The sequence below is a fragment of the Rana temporaria genome, chromosome 3, assembly GCF_905171775.1.
Source record: "Rana temporaria chromosome 3, aRanTem1.1, whole genome shotgun sequence".
NCBI classification, from domain to species: domain Eukaryota; kingdom Metazoa; phylum Chordata; class Amphibia; order Anura; family Ranidae; genus Rana; species Rana temporaria.
In genome coordinates this window covers 66,079,276-66,095,097 of record NC_053491.1, presented here as the reverse complement: position 1 = coordinate 66,095,097, position 15,822 = coordinate 66,079,276, and the positions used below count along the sequence as shown (strand labels likewise).

Genomic DNA, 15,822 nt, shown 5'->3' with positions numbered 1-15,822 from the left:
GTAACTTCCCTTATACTTCCATCCTTTTTCGCTTCCCTATAGTAATTTGGACGATGGTACTTTATTATAGTCTATTATGTTGCTCTATGTGAGGCTATACTCAAAATACTCTCATAGATAGCAAGGAGAAGGCTGTTTAAAGGCTCCAAGCACTTGCTCAAGACAAACTTAATGTGGAGGGGGGACGACTTGCAAAGTACACAGGAACACAGAGAGGGAAAGAGCTGAAGTGAGGGTTCTTCTTTAAAGGAGTTCTCTGAGCTAAAACTTTTAACCCCCGCTGTGCCCGGGCTGTAAAACTATACAAAATAAACCTTCACTTACCTGCCTACGATCCCCCGTTGTTCCGATATCGCCGTCCCGTTCTCCGGTCCCGGTCTGTTCCACTTCCTGGGGGTCGGTGACTCACAGTGCGCTCAGCCTATCAGCGGCCGCAGCAATGTCCCGTCGCGGCCGCTGATAGGCTGAGCGCACTGTGAGTCACCGACCCCCCAGGAAGTGGAAGAGACCGGGACCGGAGAACGGGACGGCGATATCGGAACAACGGGGGATCGTAGGCAGGTAAGTGAAGGTTTATTTTGTATAGTTTTACAGCCCGGGCACAGCGGGGGTTAAAAGTTTTAGCTCAGAGAACTCCTTTAAGTATAGTGGCTCACGGGACATCACCAATAATAGGAAGCACTTCCTATCACATGTAGAGATACAGAGCCGGTGCAAGGATTTTTGCAAACTCAGACGAAGGTGCATTTTGCCGCCCCCCCGGCACGCACGCGCACACACACACACACCATACATTATATATGTGCTCCATTAAGCTTTAATGGTTATGATGCTTAAAGTGATCGTTTAACTTATTTATCTTTTACAGAGAAAGATAGCAAACAAACTATTTGTGTTTTTGTAAAGTGCATATTTTTTTTAACCACTTAAGACCCAGACCAAAATGCAGCTAAAGGACCTTGCCCCTTTTTGCGATTCGGCACTGGGTCGCTTTAACTCACAATTGCGCGGTCGTGCAACGTCCTTTTTTCCCCACAAATAGAGCTTTTTTTTGGTGGTATTTGATCACCTCTGCGGTTTTTATTTTTTGCGCTATAAACAAAATTAGCCCGACAATTTTGAAAAAAATTCAATATTTTTTACTTTTTGCTATAATAAATATCCCTCAAAAATATATAAAAAAAAATAATTTCCCCAGTTTAGGCCGATACGTATTCTTCTACCTATTTTTGGTAAAAAAAAATGCAATAAGTGTTTATCGGTTGGTTTGCGCAAAATTTATAGCGTTTACAAAATAGGGGATAGTTTTATTGCATTTTTATTATTTTTTTTTTTTACTACTAATGGCGGCAAACAGCGATTTTTTTCGTGACTGCGACATTATGGCGGACACTTCGGACAATTTTGACACATTTTTGGGACCATTGTAATTTTCACAGCAAAAAATGCATTCAAAATGCATTGTTTATTGTGAAAATGACAATTGCAGTTTGGGAGTTAACCGCAGGGGGTGCTGATTGGGTTATGTGTGACCTCTAGTGTGTTTACAACTGTAGGGGGGTTTGGCTGTAGAGATGACTTCATCGATTGTGTCCCCCTATAAAAGGGATCACACAATCGATGACGCCGCCACAGTGAAGAACGAGGAAGCCGTGTTTACACACGGCTCTCCCCGTTCTTCAGCTCCGGTGACCGATCGCGGGACTCCAGCGGCGATCGTGTCCACGAGTCCCGCGGTCACGGAGCTTCGGACCGGGTCGCGGGAGCGCGCCCGCGACCCCACGGCTGGGCTTAAAGGACAACGTACATATACGTTGATGTGCCCAGCCGTGCCATTCTGCCGACGTATATCGGCGTGAAGGGGTCCTTAAGTGGTTAAACAGGAAAGTTTAAAACAGGTTGGTCCCCCTTACCTGTTTCTAAACACCAATCTGTGCACCGGGCGGCTCCCGTCCCGAGTCCCTCAACAGGTCGCCGTCGCCATCCAGGATGACGTTGCGGGTTACACTGCCTGTACGGGTCCGGTCCGTCAGTTGCTCCGCCTCCTGCAGCCCTCGCTCCTTCACATCATGCGGCTGAGCGGCCAGGGGAACCAGGGGCGGGGGCCACTTAGGTCACTCACTGACGTAGGACGTAGGCGCCGCGTAGGCCGCGTAGCCAAGGATGAGACAGTGAGACTGTCACACACTGAGACTGCAAAGGTCAGCGCCGCTGCGGGGACTCGTCCTTCAGATGCCGCCCGCAGTGGCAGCCCACACCACACACATTCTATCTCAATGATCGGGCGACTGTCATGGACCGGTCAATTTTCCACCCTGTTCCCTGGCATCGTAAAGGCAAGTGCCCATGTTGCCTTGCGCTAGCACCGGCCTTGTAGAGATAATACATTTTTTTATAATACTTCTGAGCAATCTGGATGATGTTTTCCTGTTCTTTGGAAAAGTGGGCAGGGGGGTGTCACTTTAGTACAGTTAGGCAAATCCTGCATCATGAAACAACAGCTGGTCCAGGCACTACAGATGATAGGCTGATGTCTTTCCACCAGTCATTCTCAGAGAGACATCTGCCTCTCTTTATTGGTAGCTAAGGGACAAAGGATAGATCAAGTCAGGTCACACATAGCATTTCCTGCAAGCTGTGTTGATGAGCGCATCAATAATGATATCTCCCCCAGGGCAGCAAAAATTAGGTCAGGCCTCACCTAAACACCTGAATTGTCATACCAGAATAGATATGTTGATGCAATTTTTGATGCAACTCTTTTTATATATACTGGATGTAAAAATATGGTGCAGTAAGACACCAGGTGCTGGTCTTAAAGCACCTCTTTTGTGAGTAGTTTGATTCTTATATTTTTTAAATAAACAAAACCTTTTATATGTACTACACTATGATGAGCCCCTTGTTTTTTGAGGCATTGAGGAAAATCTTGTGAGAAAAAGGAGGACATACCCATCATTAAAGTGGATTACGTTTTTGGCCCATTACCAGCTGGGGTCTGGTGAGTGTGCATTTCAGCAGTTGGTGGTGGTAGCACTTATTTCTGTCGGGTGGAAGAAATAGCAGCACCCTATATGCATGAGACAGAGCACCAGGATTAACCTCCCTGGCGGTATGATTCTGTCTGGAATTACGTACCAAAAGCGGTACAATTATTTTGCAAGGAAATTTGGCGTTTTATACTGTAGGCCTGTAATTTTTAGAAATAACTCACTTAAATCTGACCAAGCAAGAGTCTTGTAGGCATCCCGGGTATGATTTTTTTTTTAAAACAAAATTATAAATTATAATATAATAAATAATTATAAATAATTATAACAAATAATAATATAATTATAATAAAAATTATTCAATAATGTAATCAACTCAAAATCACTGAAATTTGCAGTTGCAGAATTGTCGCTGTCATTATTTTTTTTTTTTATGACGAATTTCCCCGCAAATCGCTATCGCACATTTCTGCAAGTGATTATAATTTATTATCGCTGTTTTCTAGCTGATCTAAAACCATTTTTGACATAAAGGGACACTTTTGGACAATCTACAGTTTTTAGGCAGAAAGAACATTTTTTATTATATAAAAGTACATGCAGGGCACTGGGCAGACCACTAGGGACAAGGGGGGTGTGTATTTTTTACATACAGTACTGTAATCTATAAGATTACAGTATACTGTATGTAAAGTGTTTGTTTACTTTTTTGAATTTGGCGCCGTTCTCCGTCCCCGTGCGTCGTAACGTCGCAGGGAACGGAGATCGGCGGCACACGGGGACACTGTGAATCGAGCGAGGAGGTCCCACTCGCTCACACAGCGGGGTGGCATCGCTGGATCCAGGGACAAGGTGAGTAACTTGCCTGTGGATCCAGCGAAAGGTAAGCCGCGCCGCTGCACGTCCACCCCGAGCGTGACTCGGGGATACCGATCTTAGCATTGAAAACCAACCCCGAGTCACGCTCGGGGATACCGCCAGGGAGGTTAATCACCACACTATTCCCTGATTAGACTCTAACTGTGTAGTTGTGTTTTTCCCATGCCATTTGGGATATGTTACAACATGAATGCACATGAACTTTGATATACCAAGTTTTTTTGCACATATGTCATTACTTTGCACATTATATATATTTATTTATTTTATATTTTTTTATATATATAATTACACTTGTATGTATATTTGTTTGCTGGCAAAATAGTTGCTTCTAGCATTATGCACAATTTACATGCTCAAGAGAGCTGGATTTGAACACAATTTTTCTTTATATATTCACATTTTTGAGAGATTCACTTATTTATTTTAATTTTGTCTGTTGGCATAGTAGATGCAGATAGCATTACGCAATTGTATACGCCCACGAGAGCGGGATATTGTTATTATATTTTATTTATAGTGGTTTATCACGTACATCACTGTATAGGATTTAGCACTTTATTGTATCACATAAGTATTTTTTAAACTGAGTTTAAGGGGTAAATAATTATTTTGTGTCATCGCATTCAAACCAGCGCAGTAACAATACTTTTCTGTTTCCATATCTAAAACCTCTTCGGAGGTTTACACAGTACTGCAGCAGGTTAAAATAATTTATAATAGATTTGTTTGCGCCGGTGATAATCACTACTAGGGTTGTCCAGATACCGATACTAGTATCGGTATCGGGACCGATACCGAGTATTTGCGGGAGTACTTGTACTCGCGCAAATGCTCCCGATGCCTGGCCGAATACTTTTTTTGTATTTATCAACATGTTCTATGAAAATTCTTTTTTTTACTACTGCGTGACAAGCAAATAAAACATTTTTATTCATTTTTACTCATTTTTATTCTTTTATAATGTCTTGAGTTAGAGTTCTTCATAATTCTAAAGAAAATATCCTTAGTCTGTATTGTGGTTTGAAAACTGTCACATGACATTTAAAAAAATAAGTATCGGTATTCGGTATCGGCGAGTACATGAAAAAAAGTATCGGTACTTGTACTCGGTCCTAAAAAAGTGGTATCGGGACAACCCTAATCACTACTAGTGTTGAGCGGAATACGCCATATTCGATTTTGCGATATATCATGAATATATAGCCGAATATTCGAGAAATATTCGCTAAAATCGAATATTCGTGATATTTTATCGAAATTAAATGTTTGCAAAATTTCGCTATTGCAAATGCGAAAATAATTGCGAAATTTCGACAACTGCGGTAGGAGCACTCTGATTGGCTCATTCAGAAATTGAATATTCGTGATATTTTATCGAAATTTCGCAAAATGCGAATGCGAAATTGATTGCGGAATTTCGACAACTGCTGTAGGAGCACTCTGATTGGCTCTGATGCAAAAGAAGGGCGGAGAAAATAATCACGCAATATTCCTATTGCCGAATATTCGCATTGCGAATATTCGGCAATATAAAATGATCGCTTCAGCTACTCGGCCCAGTGTCTCTAATCATACCAGCAATGCTTTTAGACGTCGATGGAGATCACTAGGATGTGATCTGTTTTAAAAATAAAATTGAAAAAATGCGAATATTCGGAATAGCGAATATTGGCCACGAAATTCGATATATTTGCGAATACTCGAATATGCCATATTCGAGCCAAATATTTGCAATACGAATATTCGTGAGCAACACTAATCACTACACATATTTTTGGGATTATAAGCACATAATGGTCAACCTATCTTCTCTTATAAAGGGCTAACAATGTACTGTTTATATATAATATAATAATATAATTATATACAATTGTAAATGGTAATCTTATACATAAAGATAATCTATATATTAGCTACATGTGTTTTAATTTCCTGGTCCTACAGAAATATAGAACAGATAGTATAGAGTTAGCGTATATAGACTGATAAAACAGTAAATATTATCCAATGCAAATTTTTTAAATAAAAAATGAAACTGAAATGGTCATGTGGCACCTTATAAAGAGTTTGTTTTTTTAGTCTACTTATATTGTTTACCACCATCAAAAATGGATAACAAAATCTAGTACTGTATATGCTTCTATAGGATTAGCCAACAGGGATTATAAACAAGCAGCTTATCTGGCCTGGAGCTTCTCCATTGTCTCCAAGCCATTAGCTGCTATGGAAATAAATGGAGGAGGTGGGATCTTATTTTGTCTTTTTCTCTTCCAGCTCTACTGAGGCCTGAGCAATGTGTGACCAGACCTTCCTTACTGTTCTCTTTGGCCCCTGTGCCAAATGCAGCCGGGAGAGACCATTACGGACCATTTACATCAAAGCTCAACCCGTGACTCTCTGCTCACTATGTGTGGAATTGGTACGGTAAATAAGTATAAGTCAAATAACATGCCAACCATTTATTGAACAACAGTAATGCCGGCCATACATGTAATTATACACCTTTTCAGTATAATAATTATTCTTATGAAGGAATAACATCTTACAGAAATCTCATCATTTTGATTAAACTATTGTTTGCAATTTAAAAGTTTCTTTCTATAGACAATTATAAGGAATTAAGGGCCAGATCCACAAAAACCGGCCGTAACTTAACTTTTGGCATTTAAGTTACACCGCCGCAAAATCTCTACCTAAGTGCCCGATCCACAAAGCACTTACCTAGAAATTTTGAGCGGTGTAACTTAAATCCGTCTGGCGCAAGGCGTACCTAATCTAATGGGGCTAGTCCCATTTAAATTAGGCGCGCTCCCGCGCCGGGCATACTGCGTATGCTCCCGACGCGATTATCCCGACGTGCATTGTGCGAAATTACGTTACGCCAAGTTTTGTGAATCGCGCCGGGTAAAAAAAGTTGCGTCGGGAAAAAAAAGAGATGCGGCGGAAAAAAAAAAAAAAAAAAATTGACAGCGTCGCGGGAAAGAAGGGTCTACTTTTACATGGTGTACTAACTTTACACTTTGTAAAAGCAGCCCTAATTTTGCGACAACAAACTAATACTTACGGAGAAAAAACGAAGCTTAAAAGCTTCGTGGATCTCCGTAAGTGCTAATTTGCATACCCGACGCTGGATTTCGACGAGAAATGCCCCCATCGGTGGCTGTGGTACTGCATCCTAAGATCCGGCAGTGTAAGTCCCTTACACATGTCGGATCTTCTGCCTATCTATGTGAAACTGATTCTGTGTATCAGTTCCATAGATAGAAACAGGGATACGACGGCGTATCCCTTTTGTGGATCAGGCCCTAAGTCTTTTCTTTGTGTATTAAAAATCTTTTTAAATGGTGTAATTCATGATTGACTAGCATTACGTCACATATATGACTAGGGTAAAAGAGTGGAAACCTATAATGATTTTTTAGTAATAAAAAGTACTGTTGGGATGTTATTTAAATTCTTAAAAAGTGCAGTTGTGAACAAGTGTAATATAAAAAAAACAGTAACAGGCAACACTTTTTTCAAAATAAGGACCTTAACTATGGCCAAAAAAGACAAGCTGGGGGGACTAAAGACTAGTTGTCTGTTGGCTCCTTGTAGCTAATTATTTCCCTATTATGAATTTAGCAGTGTTTTGTATTGTATCTCTATGTGGAGGCAGCGACCTTGGAAAAGAAACATGCAGGGGCAGCCGGTCTATTAAGGGCGAACGGACACTGCCCCCCCCCCCCATCCATCGCTGCCCCCCATGCAGGACGCCGGGTGCATGAATTACAATAGTGGGGGTTTTTTTTTGAAGCACCTGATTAGGCTTCAAAATAGCGGGCACAGAGAATGCAAAGACTATTCGCTATTGTAACACTGATCCGCCTTCCAGCCAATCAGGAAGCAGGTTCGGAGACCCATCACCTGATTGGCTGAAATGACAAGCGATCCTATTGGATGCCTAGGAGGAGGGGGGGAGCTGCACACTGGAAGCCGCCATGATGGAGGAGAGGACATGGAGCCGCTGCCCGCCACCTGCTACCCACCTAGATGGGGTAAGTGCCAGGCCGACCGTCAGACAGCGGGGGGGCCAAAAAAAAACACCAGCCGCCACTGGAAACATGGCCTTCCTACCTCATTTGAGAACTGTCCCCTGATGACTGGTGATCTAAAGAATGTCGAAGGAATAATCAAAAAGCATCAGGAGAGGAAGGTGAAGCACAGAATGAATATGGCAGGGAGATCTTTGCACTGCAAATCCTCAGGGAGAGCTTCCTCTCCGGCAAGGAGAACAGTGAACAGAATAGAAGTGACATCTCTAAATCTCACTCAACTTTTTTTAAGAATAGCAGTCAAAGAGAACAGTGCCTTAAATGGCCTTATACTGCAGATATACAGATATCAGACTGTAGGCATAGGAGTGCCTAGTCACAGTTATATGCCAGGAAGGGCACTGCAACCTTTCAGGACGAATCCAAGACAAAAGGGATTTTTTTTCAGGTACTGCTTAAAGGGTTAGTTCACCTTTCCAGGAAAAAATATAAAAGTAAATTAACATCCTTCTCACCCCACCCCTTCCACAGTCCCCTCTGCGGTTACCTCTATGGGGGATGAGCTATCAGTGCCCACACAGCTGGTGCAGTGTTCCAGGATTGTAATATGCATGCTCTTCTCCCTCTTCTTTCTGCATGGCTTCCGGGATGGATCATAGCAAAGCTCTGTGCCAGCTCTGATCAATTGGAATCGCTCTGATCCATCCTAGAAGACCTGCAGGATGAAGAGGGAGAAGATCAGGGATTTCAAATCCTAGGACTGCAGCACGAGCTGCATGGGCACTGACAGCTCATCACCCATTGAGGTAACTAGAAAGGGGATCAGGGGAGGTGGGGAGGATGTACGGTATTAGTTCACCTTTCCATTGATTTCAAATCCCTGGACTGCTGCACCAGCTGCGTGGGCACTGACGGCTTTTCACACATGAAGGTAAGTACAGCAGGGACCATGGGGTAGGGAGGGTTCGCTTATTAAGTCCAGATCCACTTAAGCGTAATGCACAATTTGATGCAATCCTTTAAATCAACAGAATGTTCCCTCACGATAATCTTGTTTTTCAAGATAACTTGGCTGTAATGCTCTACTACATTATTTATATAAAAAGCACAGTGTGCTCCAATTGTCAGCGCTAATTTATTATCTGTGTAAGAAGAGTTAAGTCATTAGCACTGACCTAAATAATATTGGTGATGAGGCTGCTATTTGATCAGTAGCTATGCAAAAATCTGCTGCTGGCTCACTTGCTGCTAAAATTAATTTCTGCTTTGGCCTTAAGGTACCTTATGTCAACTCACCGTATTTCCCTGAAAATAAGCCTGGGTCTTATATTAATTTTGGACACCAAAAACACACTAGGGCTTTTTTTCGGGCTTGCCATGCAGGAATACCCAGTATGAACATAAAAGGAAGGATCATGTAATGCAAAAGGTGCTGCTGCAGTACAATTACCCTTATCGTTTATCGCCGCTTGGCGCTTCCATGGCCTGCCCCAAGCTGTCTTCTCCGTTCTGAACACTACAGAGCAGAGATCCCCCAAGACACAGCACACTGCACACCGCTGTAACAGAGAGGATTATAGAAGTACACAAGCACTTCAAACTAGGGCTTATTTTCAGGGTAGGGTATATATTGCAGCCCTCCTGGAAAATAGCACTAGGTCTTATTTTCGGGGTAGGTCTTATTTTCGGGGGGAAAGGCGGTAGATGCTATGTACAGACTTAAATACAGGTAACATCGCTACTTTTCACTGGGGTAAAAGATCGCGGGCCAGTCCATCAATATTCAAACTCACAGATGTTATTAAATACCTAGGTAAATTGTTACAGCTAAAGTTTAGTTCAGGCACAGGGGCAGCCACATACTTGAATGTGGCAGCCCTGTTGGGGCACAGTTAACGGAGCAAGAAAGAGTAGAAAAAAAAGCAGAGGATGTAAGTCCTGCTACATACATCTCATTAAAACTACTTTTAAGAAAAACTCAAACCACTTTCAGATTTAGCCTCTACATTATGAACCCTTTCTGTTATAGCAGTTCACCCAAACAAGTTAAAGATTTAATGTAACTGACCTCTTTCTTTCAATTTGTATAGCAAAAGGAGAAAACATGAAATATAAATGATTCTCCTTATTCTATATTTGTGCCAGAGGTCAGTTGTTTTAACACTGCATTGCAGGTAAGCATGTGAATGACGTATGTGGACAATAGAGAAGTCAAGGGCCCTCTACCTCAGGTCAAACACCATTTTTTAAAGTTCAGCAACACAGTTGAGTACTGTCTGAGCTCCTTTTTTATTTGCACTATCAGCTATAGAGGAACATCCTGTCCTGAAATAAAATAAAAAAAAAGTTACTAGACCAGCCTGTAAGGTGGTAGGCAGGTAGGGTGGTCGTCACGTCTTCCATGTTTTCCTCCTCGTTGGGTGCCAAGCAAGGTCACTTGAGCAGCCTACCCCGTTTTTTCTGGGCTACGCTAGACACCAATGGGGGCTGCTGCTCAATTTTTTTTGGGGGGGGGGCCCTCACTCACACCCCCTTACAACCGTGAGGGGGGGGGGGCAATTGTGCTGTTCCTTAACCCATGCAGTGCTGGTGTGGAGCAGGCCAGCTGTCACAGGGAGATGTCAGGGGGGAGGATTGCCCTTACCTTGTCTATGGTGCCTGGCAGAAGCTTCTGCACGGCACCACTCTGTCCTTCAGGGAAGCCTGCAGGAAGCCCTCCGGGTCGAATATCGTCTTATTGGAGGACTTCAGCACCGCGAGTGTGATAAGCCATGTCACAGTCTGCTTGGCTGAATTCATGGCTGAGCAGAGCGAGGGGGGCAGGGGCCGCCAAATCTAGCCCCTTCCCCCCTCTATCTATGGATGGGTGTAGCGCTGCCTGGGCTGTCCCTGTGGGTACTTTGAGCTCTTGGTCTGCTGCTTTCCGCTGCCACTGCTGATCCCTCCTTTCTTGGGTAGAAGCTGTAGGAAGGAGTCGGGGGCCGTTGCTTCTCCTACAGGCCAAACAGAAAGTGGATCCTGGGACCCAATTTACAGGGAGTCCTAAGACTCCCTGGCCAATCGGGTCTCAGTACCCCCTTCCTGATTAGCCGGGAGGAGAAAGAGGAAGTGAATATTAATTTTCTAATGTCACACAACTGGGTGGGCTCATGGCGCAGTACTCTGCACCTCAAGCCCACCCTATTTTAAAGCCAATTAGAGCCTCAGGCTCTAATCATGTGCTTAAAAAAAAACCTATTGGAATCCATGCATCCGGTGCCCTGCATGTAGATTAGGGGCCGGGGGCATGGATTAGGGGGGTGGCGCCCCTGTGCCCTTTATGGAGCTGCCTCCACTGCTAGACACATTTACAGGGTCACTTGACTTGCACATGGGATACCTTGACCTTTGCAAAGCACTGTGTACATTTGACTGTAGTTTAGTTAACTCTTTTGTCCCATGTCAATGGATACGGTCACTGTTGCATGTAAGAGGGACACACCATCTCACTCCCAGTATGGGGTCCCATACCGCAAACAGCAATCTGGAGCTTTCCGTTAGCCTCCAGTAACTGTGCCGGGACCGTGTAGGACACGTGCTCTCGGCACAGCTGGTTTTGTGATGTAGCATCAAGGCCCACCTGCTGAGAGGCCACATATTTGTGTGCCGCTGGCGCCAGGTGGTTTATTGAGATTCAGTGCATGCACAGACAGCGTGAGTCTCTACTAGGTCTATGGGACATGACAATGATGCCTGTGGCATGTGTGCGCGTAACAGACCCCCAACGCATGCGCAGGCACACTGCAGGTCTCTGGTAGTTCCCTGAAAGAGACCCCATGGCACCACGCAAATGGCTCCTGGGGTGGCTACATCACACTTCCCAGGAGGCAATATGGCAGATGTCATGTATGCACACACAAGCTTGTAGAGTCCCTCCCAGAGATCTACCAGAGATCAGCAGCATACTGTATCTCTGCATGTAGAGGGCCTATTAAAAAGAATAGGTTTTTCAATGTTTTTTTTTGTTATTGTGCAAGGGGGTAGGTACACTTTACATTTTCAGGACAAGCTTCCAGGGTATACAGTACACCCTTCTTCTAAAGTCTAAGCAGAATGGATACACGAGGCATTAAAATAATGTTTAACATTTTGCTAATGCCTTGTGTGTCAGTACTGCTTGGGGGGTTTACCCCTTATTACCCCACATTAAAGTGACACTAAATGATATCCGTATTCTCTAAATATAATCCATACACAACCCCTACCTTACCTAATGCCCTGTAATCTATCTTTTTCTTCCTGTGTTTTTCTGCCTCCTTGTATCATTCTCCATTAGCTCCAAAAACCTCTCCCTTTCCCTCTCACTTCTGTTTATTTGGTTAACATTAGTTGCAGTCATGTGCACTGCTCCATGCCCACTAAATATCCCATAGTCCATAGTGCATCTTGGGAGAAAGGAAGAAAGGGTGGCTACATTCCTACAAGCAGTAGGACCATGGAGAACAAAAGTAGCCACCAGGGGCGGACTGACCATTGAGTCACTCTGGCACTGCCCGAGGGCCCAATGCCACTAGGGGGCCCCATCAGGGTTGCCAGGTTCAGTAAAACCAGGGACAGTATGTAAAAATCGATGTTTTTTTTTTAGATCTGTCCCTGAAATGTCCGAAACCGACATGCTTTTGATGTGAAAATCCCAAGATTTTAGCTGCCCCGCCTCTGCACTGCCTCCTGGCGTGGTGGCCATCTGTAAGCCCAGGGGCCCCATAATCTTCTATTGCCCGGGGGCCCCATGAGTTGTCAGTCAGCCCCTGGTAGCCACCCTCTAACAGGAAATCAGATCACAGCAGCAGAAAACAAATCAAGATTTTGGAGATTTGGAGGAGGCTGAGAGCAATAGAAGGGGCTTTCCTTGCCCGTAAGATTGCATAATTTGAATATATCTTTCTTAAACCAGAGTTTAGTGTCACTTTAAAGTGGAGGTTCACCCGGAAATGTTAATTTTTAACATTAGATTGATGCTTATTTTGTCAAGGGGAATCAGGTAGTTTTTTTTAAAATCGAAGCTGTACTTACCGTTTTAGAGATAGATCTTCTCCGCCGCTTCCGGGTATGGGCTGCAGGACTGGGCATTCCTATTTGATTGACAGGCTTCCGACAGGCTTCCGACGGTCGCATCTATCGCGTCGCGATTTTCCGAAAGTAGCTGAACGTCGGTGCGCAGGCGCCGTATAGAGCCGCACCGACGTTCGGCTTCTTTCGGCTACTCGTGACACGATGTATGCGACCGTCGGAAGCCTGTCAATCAAATAGGAACGCCCTGTCCCGAAGACCATACCCGGAAGCGGCGGAGAAGATCGCTCTCTAAAACGGTAAGTACTGCTTCGTTTTTTAAAAAAAACACCCGATTCCCCTTGACAAAATGAGCATAAATCTAAGGTTAAAAAAAAAATTCGGGTGAACTCCCGCTTTAAACTTGTCCTGAAAATGGGAAACGCTTCAAAAGCGCACAAAAAGCGCAGCAAAATGGTTATTTTAAATCATATGACTGTAAAAAAAAAAAAAAGGTGCCCTGCTAACGCTGCAAAAGCGCTTGCAAAGTCCTGCAAAACGCCCGACATTTTATGGGCAGTTTTCGAGCTCCTCGTGTGAAAGGGGTCTTTTCCTTACATTTTCCCTAGAATAGCATTAAAAAACAAAAACATCATAAAGAGAAACAAATTTCTAAAAAAAAGCACTAAGATACATTGTTGTATTTAAAAAATCAAAGAGAAAGATAGTAAAAGTAACAATTATAAACATACAGTGCTCTTTTGTTTAGAACCAAATAAAGCTATTCATGTTGAAAAAAAAAAAAAAAAAGGACTGAGCCTCCAGCCAAGCAGCGGCTGCTAGAGCATCCTTGATAGTGCAGCCATCCCCATCATACACTGCTACCCCCTCCACCTCCCTCCTCTCCTGCAACCCTCTCTCTCTTATTTATCCCAAGATGGCAACCGAAGGCTTGCAGGAGAATGAAACCCTGGCCTCCCTGAAGAATGAAGCGGAGAGTCTGAAGGGGAAGCTGGAGGAAGAGAGAGCCAAGCTGCATGATGTTGAATGTACGTATGCTAATCTGTATTGAGTGTGACATCTGGAGTGTGACACAGCTGGGGAGTGATCAGAGCTGGGCGCTGTAAACAGACCGGCAGCTGGACTCCTCTGCTGTGTGTGACACCATCTTCCCATCCCATGACAGACTGGTGTCACTCTCTCATCACATTACAGTAAGGTCATCGCTGGGCCCATGTATCAAATATATTATCATAATTAAAGTCTAGAACTGATCACTTACCATCACATTGTACTCCCATATTCGTTTGTCTGTCCCATGAATGCAACATTTTACTCCTTTAATATCTCGCCGTCCCTTTTATCTTGTTGATGAGGTTGATTTACTAAAGGCAAATAGACTGTGCACTTTGTAGTGGCTCCAGAGCTCAGTGAATGAACAGAAGCTCTGCTGACTTCCATCATCCAATCATGTGCAAGCAAAAATTCTGTTTTTCTTATTTTCCTTGCATGTGATTGGATATTCTTTGCAAAGTAAAGCTTTACCTCATTTACTAAGCTCAGGAGCAATTGCACTTACAGAGGGAAACTGCACTTTGCAAAGCGCACGGTCTGTTTGCCTTTAGTAAATCAACCCCAATATTTTTCACGTTTACCTGGTAGTAAATCAGTAACATGCCTTATGCACATGGGACATCTAGCTGCAGTGCCTTCTTCCCAGAGCTTCAGTGTGCCCAGGAGGGACAGGTGCAGCACCCGGCCTCGCCGCAGGCAGCCTGTCAATGTCTATGGCAGACTGAGGCTGGATGGGGCTGCACACTGTACCTGCGTTTAGTTCCCCGTGTACTGAGGAATGAATACACAAAACACGTGTCTTCATTCCAGTGTATGGGAAAGCCAACATTCCAATAGCTAGATTCACATAGATTTAGGTCGGCGTATCAGTAGATTTGCCGACCTAACTCGGAATCTGCGCCGACCTAAGTTTAAGTGTATTCTCAAACAGAGATACACTTAAACCTATCTAAGATTCGCCGGCTTGCACCGTCCTATCTTAGGGTGCAATATTTAGGCTGGCCGCTAGGTGGCGCTTCCATTGTGGTCGGCGTAGAATATGTAAATCACTAGATACGCCTATTCACAAAACGTACGTCTGCCAGTCGCAGTAAAGATACGCCGTTTCCATAAGAGATAGGCCGCCTAAAGATAAAGCTGCCCCTAGGAGGTGTAGTCAATGTTAAAGTATGGCCGCCGTTCTCGCTTCGAAATTCGAAAATTTTACGTTGTTTGCGTAAGTCGTCCGTGAATAGAGATTTACGTCATTTACGTCCACGTCGAAATCAATAGGCCCGTGCGGCGTACTTAGCCGCAATGCACAAATGTAGGCGGACGGCGCATGCGCCGTTCCAAAAAAACGTCAATCACGTCAGGTGAAAGCATATTAACATAAAACACGCCCCCTCAGCCTATTTTGAATTAGGCGCGCTTGCGCCCGCAACATTTAAGCTACGCCGCCGTAAGTTAGGAGGCAAGTACTCAAAGTACTTGCCTCTCTGACTTAAGGCGGCGTAGCGTAAATACGATATGCTACGCCGCCTTAAAGATGCGGCGCTCTTACTGAATCTAGCTACAAGACTTCTGATTCTTATTAGCTCATGCACTACCTAATAGGCCTCATGTAAGCTGCTTGTACGGGCGTTCGAGATTTTTTTTCTCTGCCTCTATATCCCCCTCCATGTTAGTCTATGGGTTTGATTTACTAAAGGCAAACAGACTGTGCAATTTGCAAAGTGCAGTTTCCCTCTGCAACTGCACTTGCTCCAGAGCTTAGTAAATGAGGTAAAGCTTCACTTTGTAAAGAGTACCCAATCATGTGCAAGGAATATTAA

At 43.9% G+C, this 15,822-nt stretch overlaps 1 protein-coding gene across 1 annotated transcript in view; it reads left to right on the top strand.

Moving 5' to 3' along the window:
* Positions 1 to 6,126: 6,126 nt before the first annotated feature.
* Positions 6,127 to 15,822, top strand: part of GNB5 (G protein subunit beta 5) — a 92,470-nt gene continuing 82,774 nt past the window's right edge. Inside the window, exons 1-2 of the mRNA XM_040342691.1 lie at positions 6,127 to 6,291; positions 13,872 to 13,983. Of these exons, the coding sequence (XP_040198625.1) occupies positions 6,166 to 6,291; positions 13,872 to 13,983 (238 nt within the window). The 5' untranslated portion in view covers positions 6,127 to 6,165. The remainder of the gene's footprint in view (positions 6,292 to 13,871; positions 13,984 to 15,822) is intronic.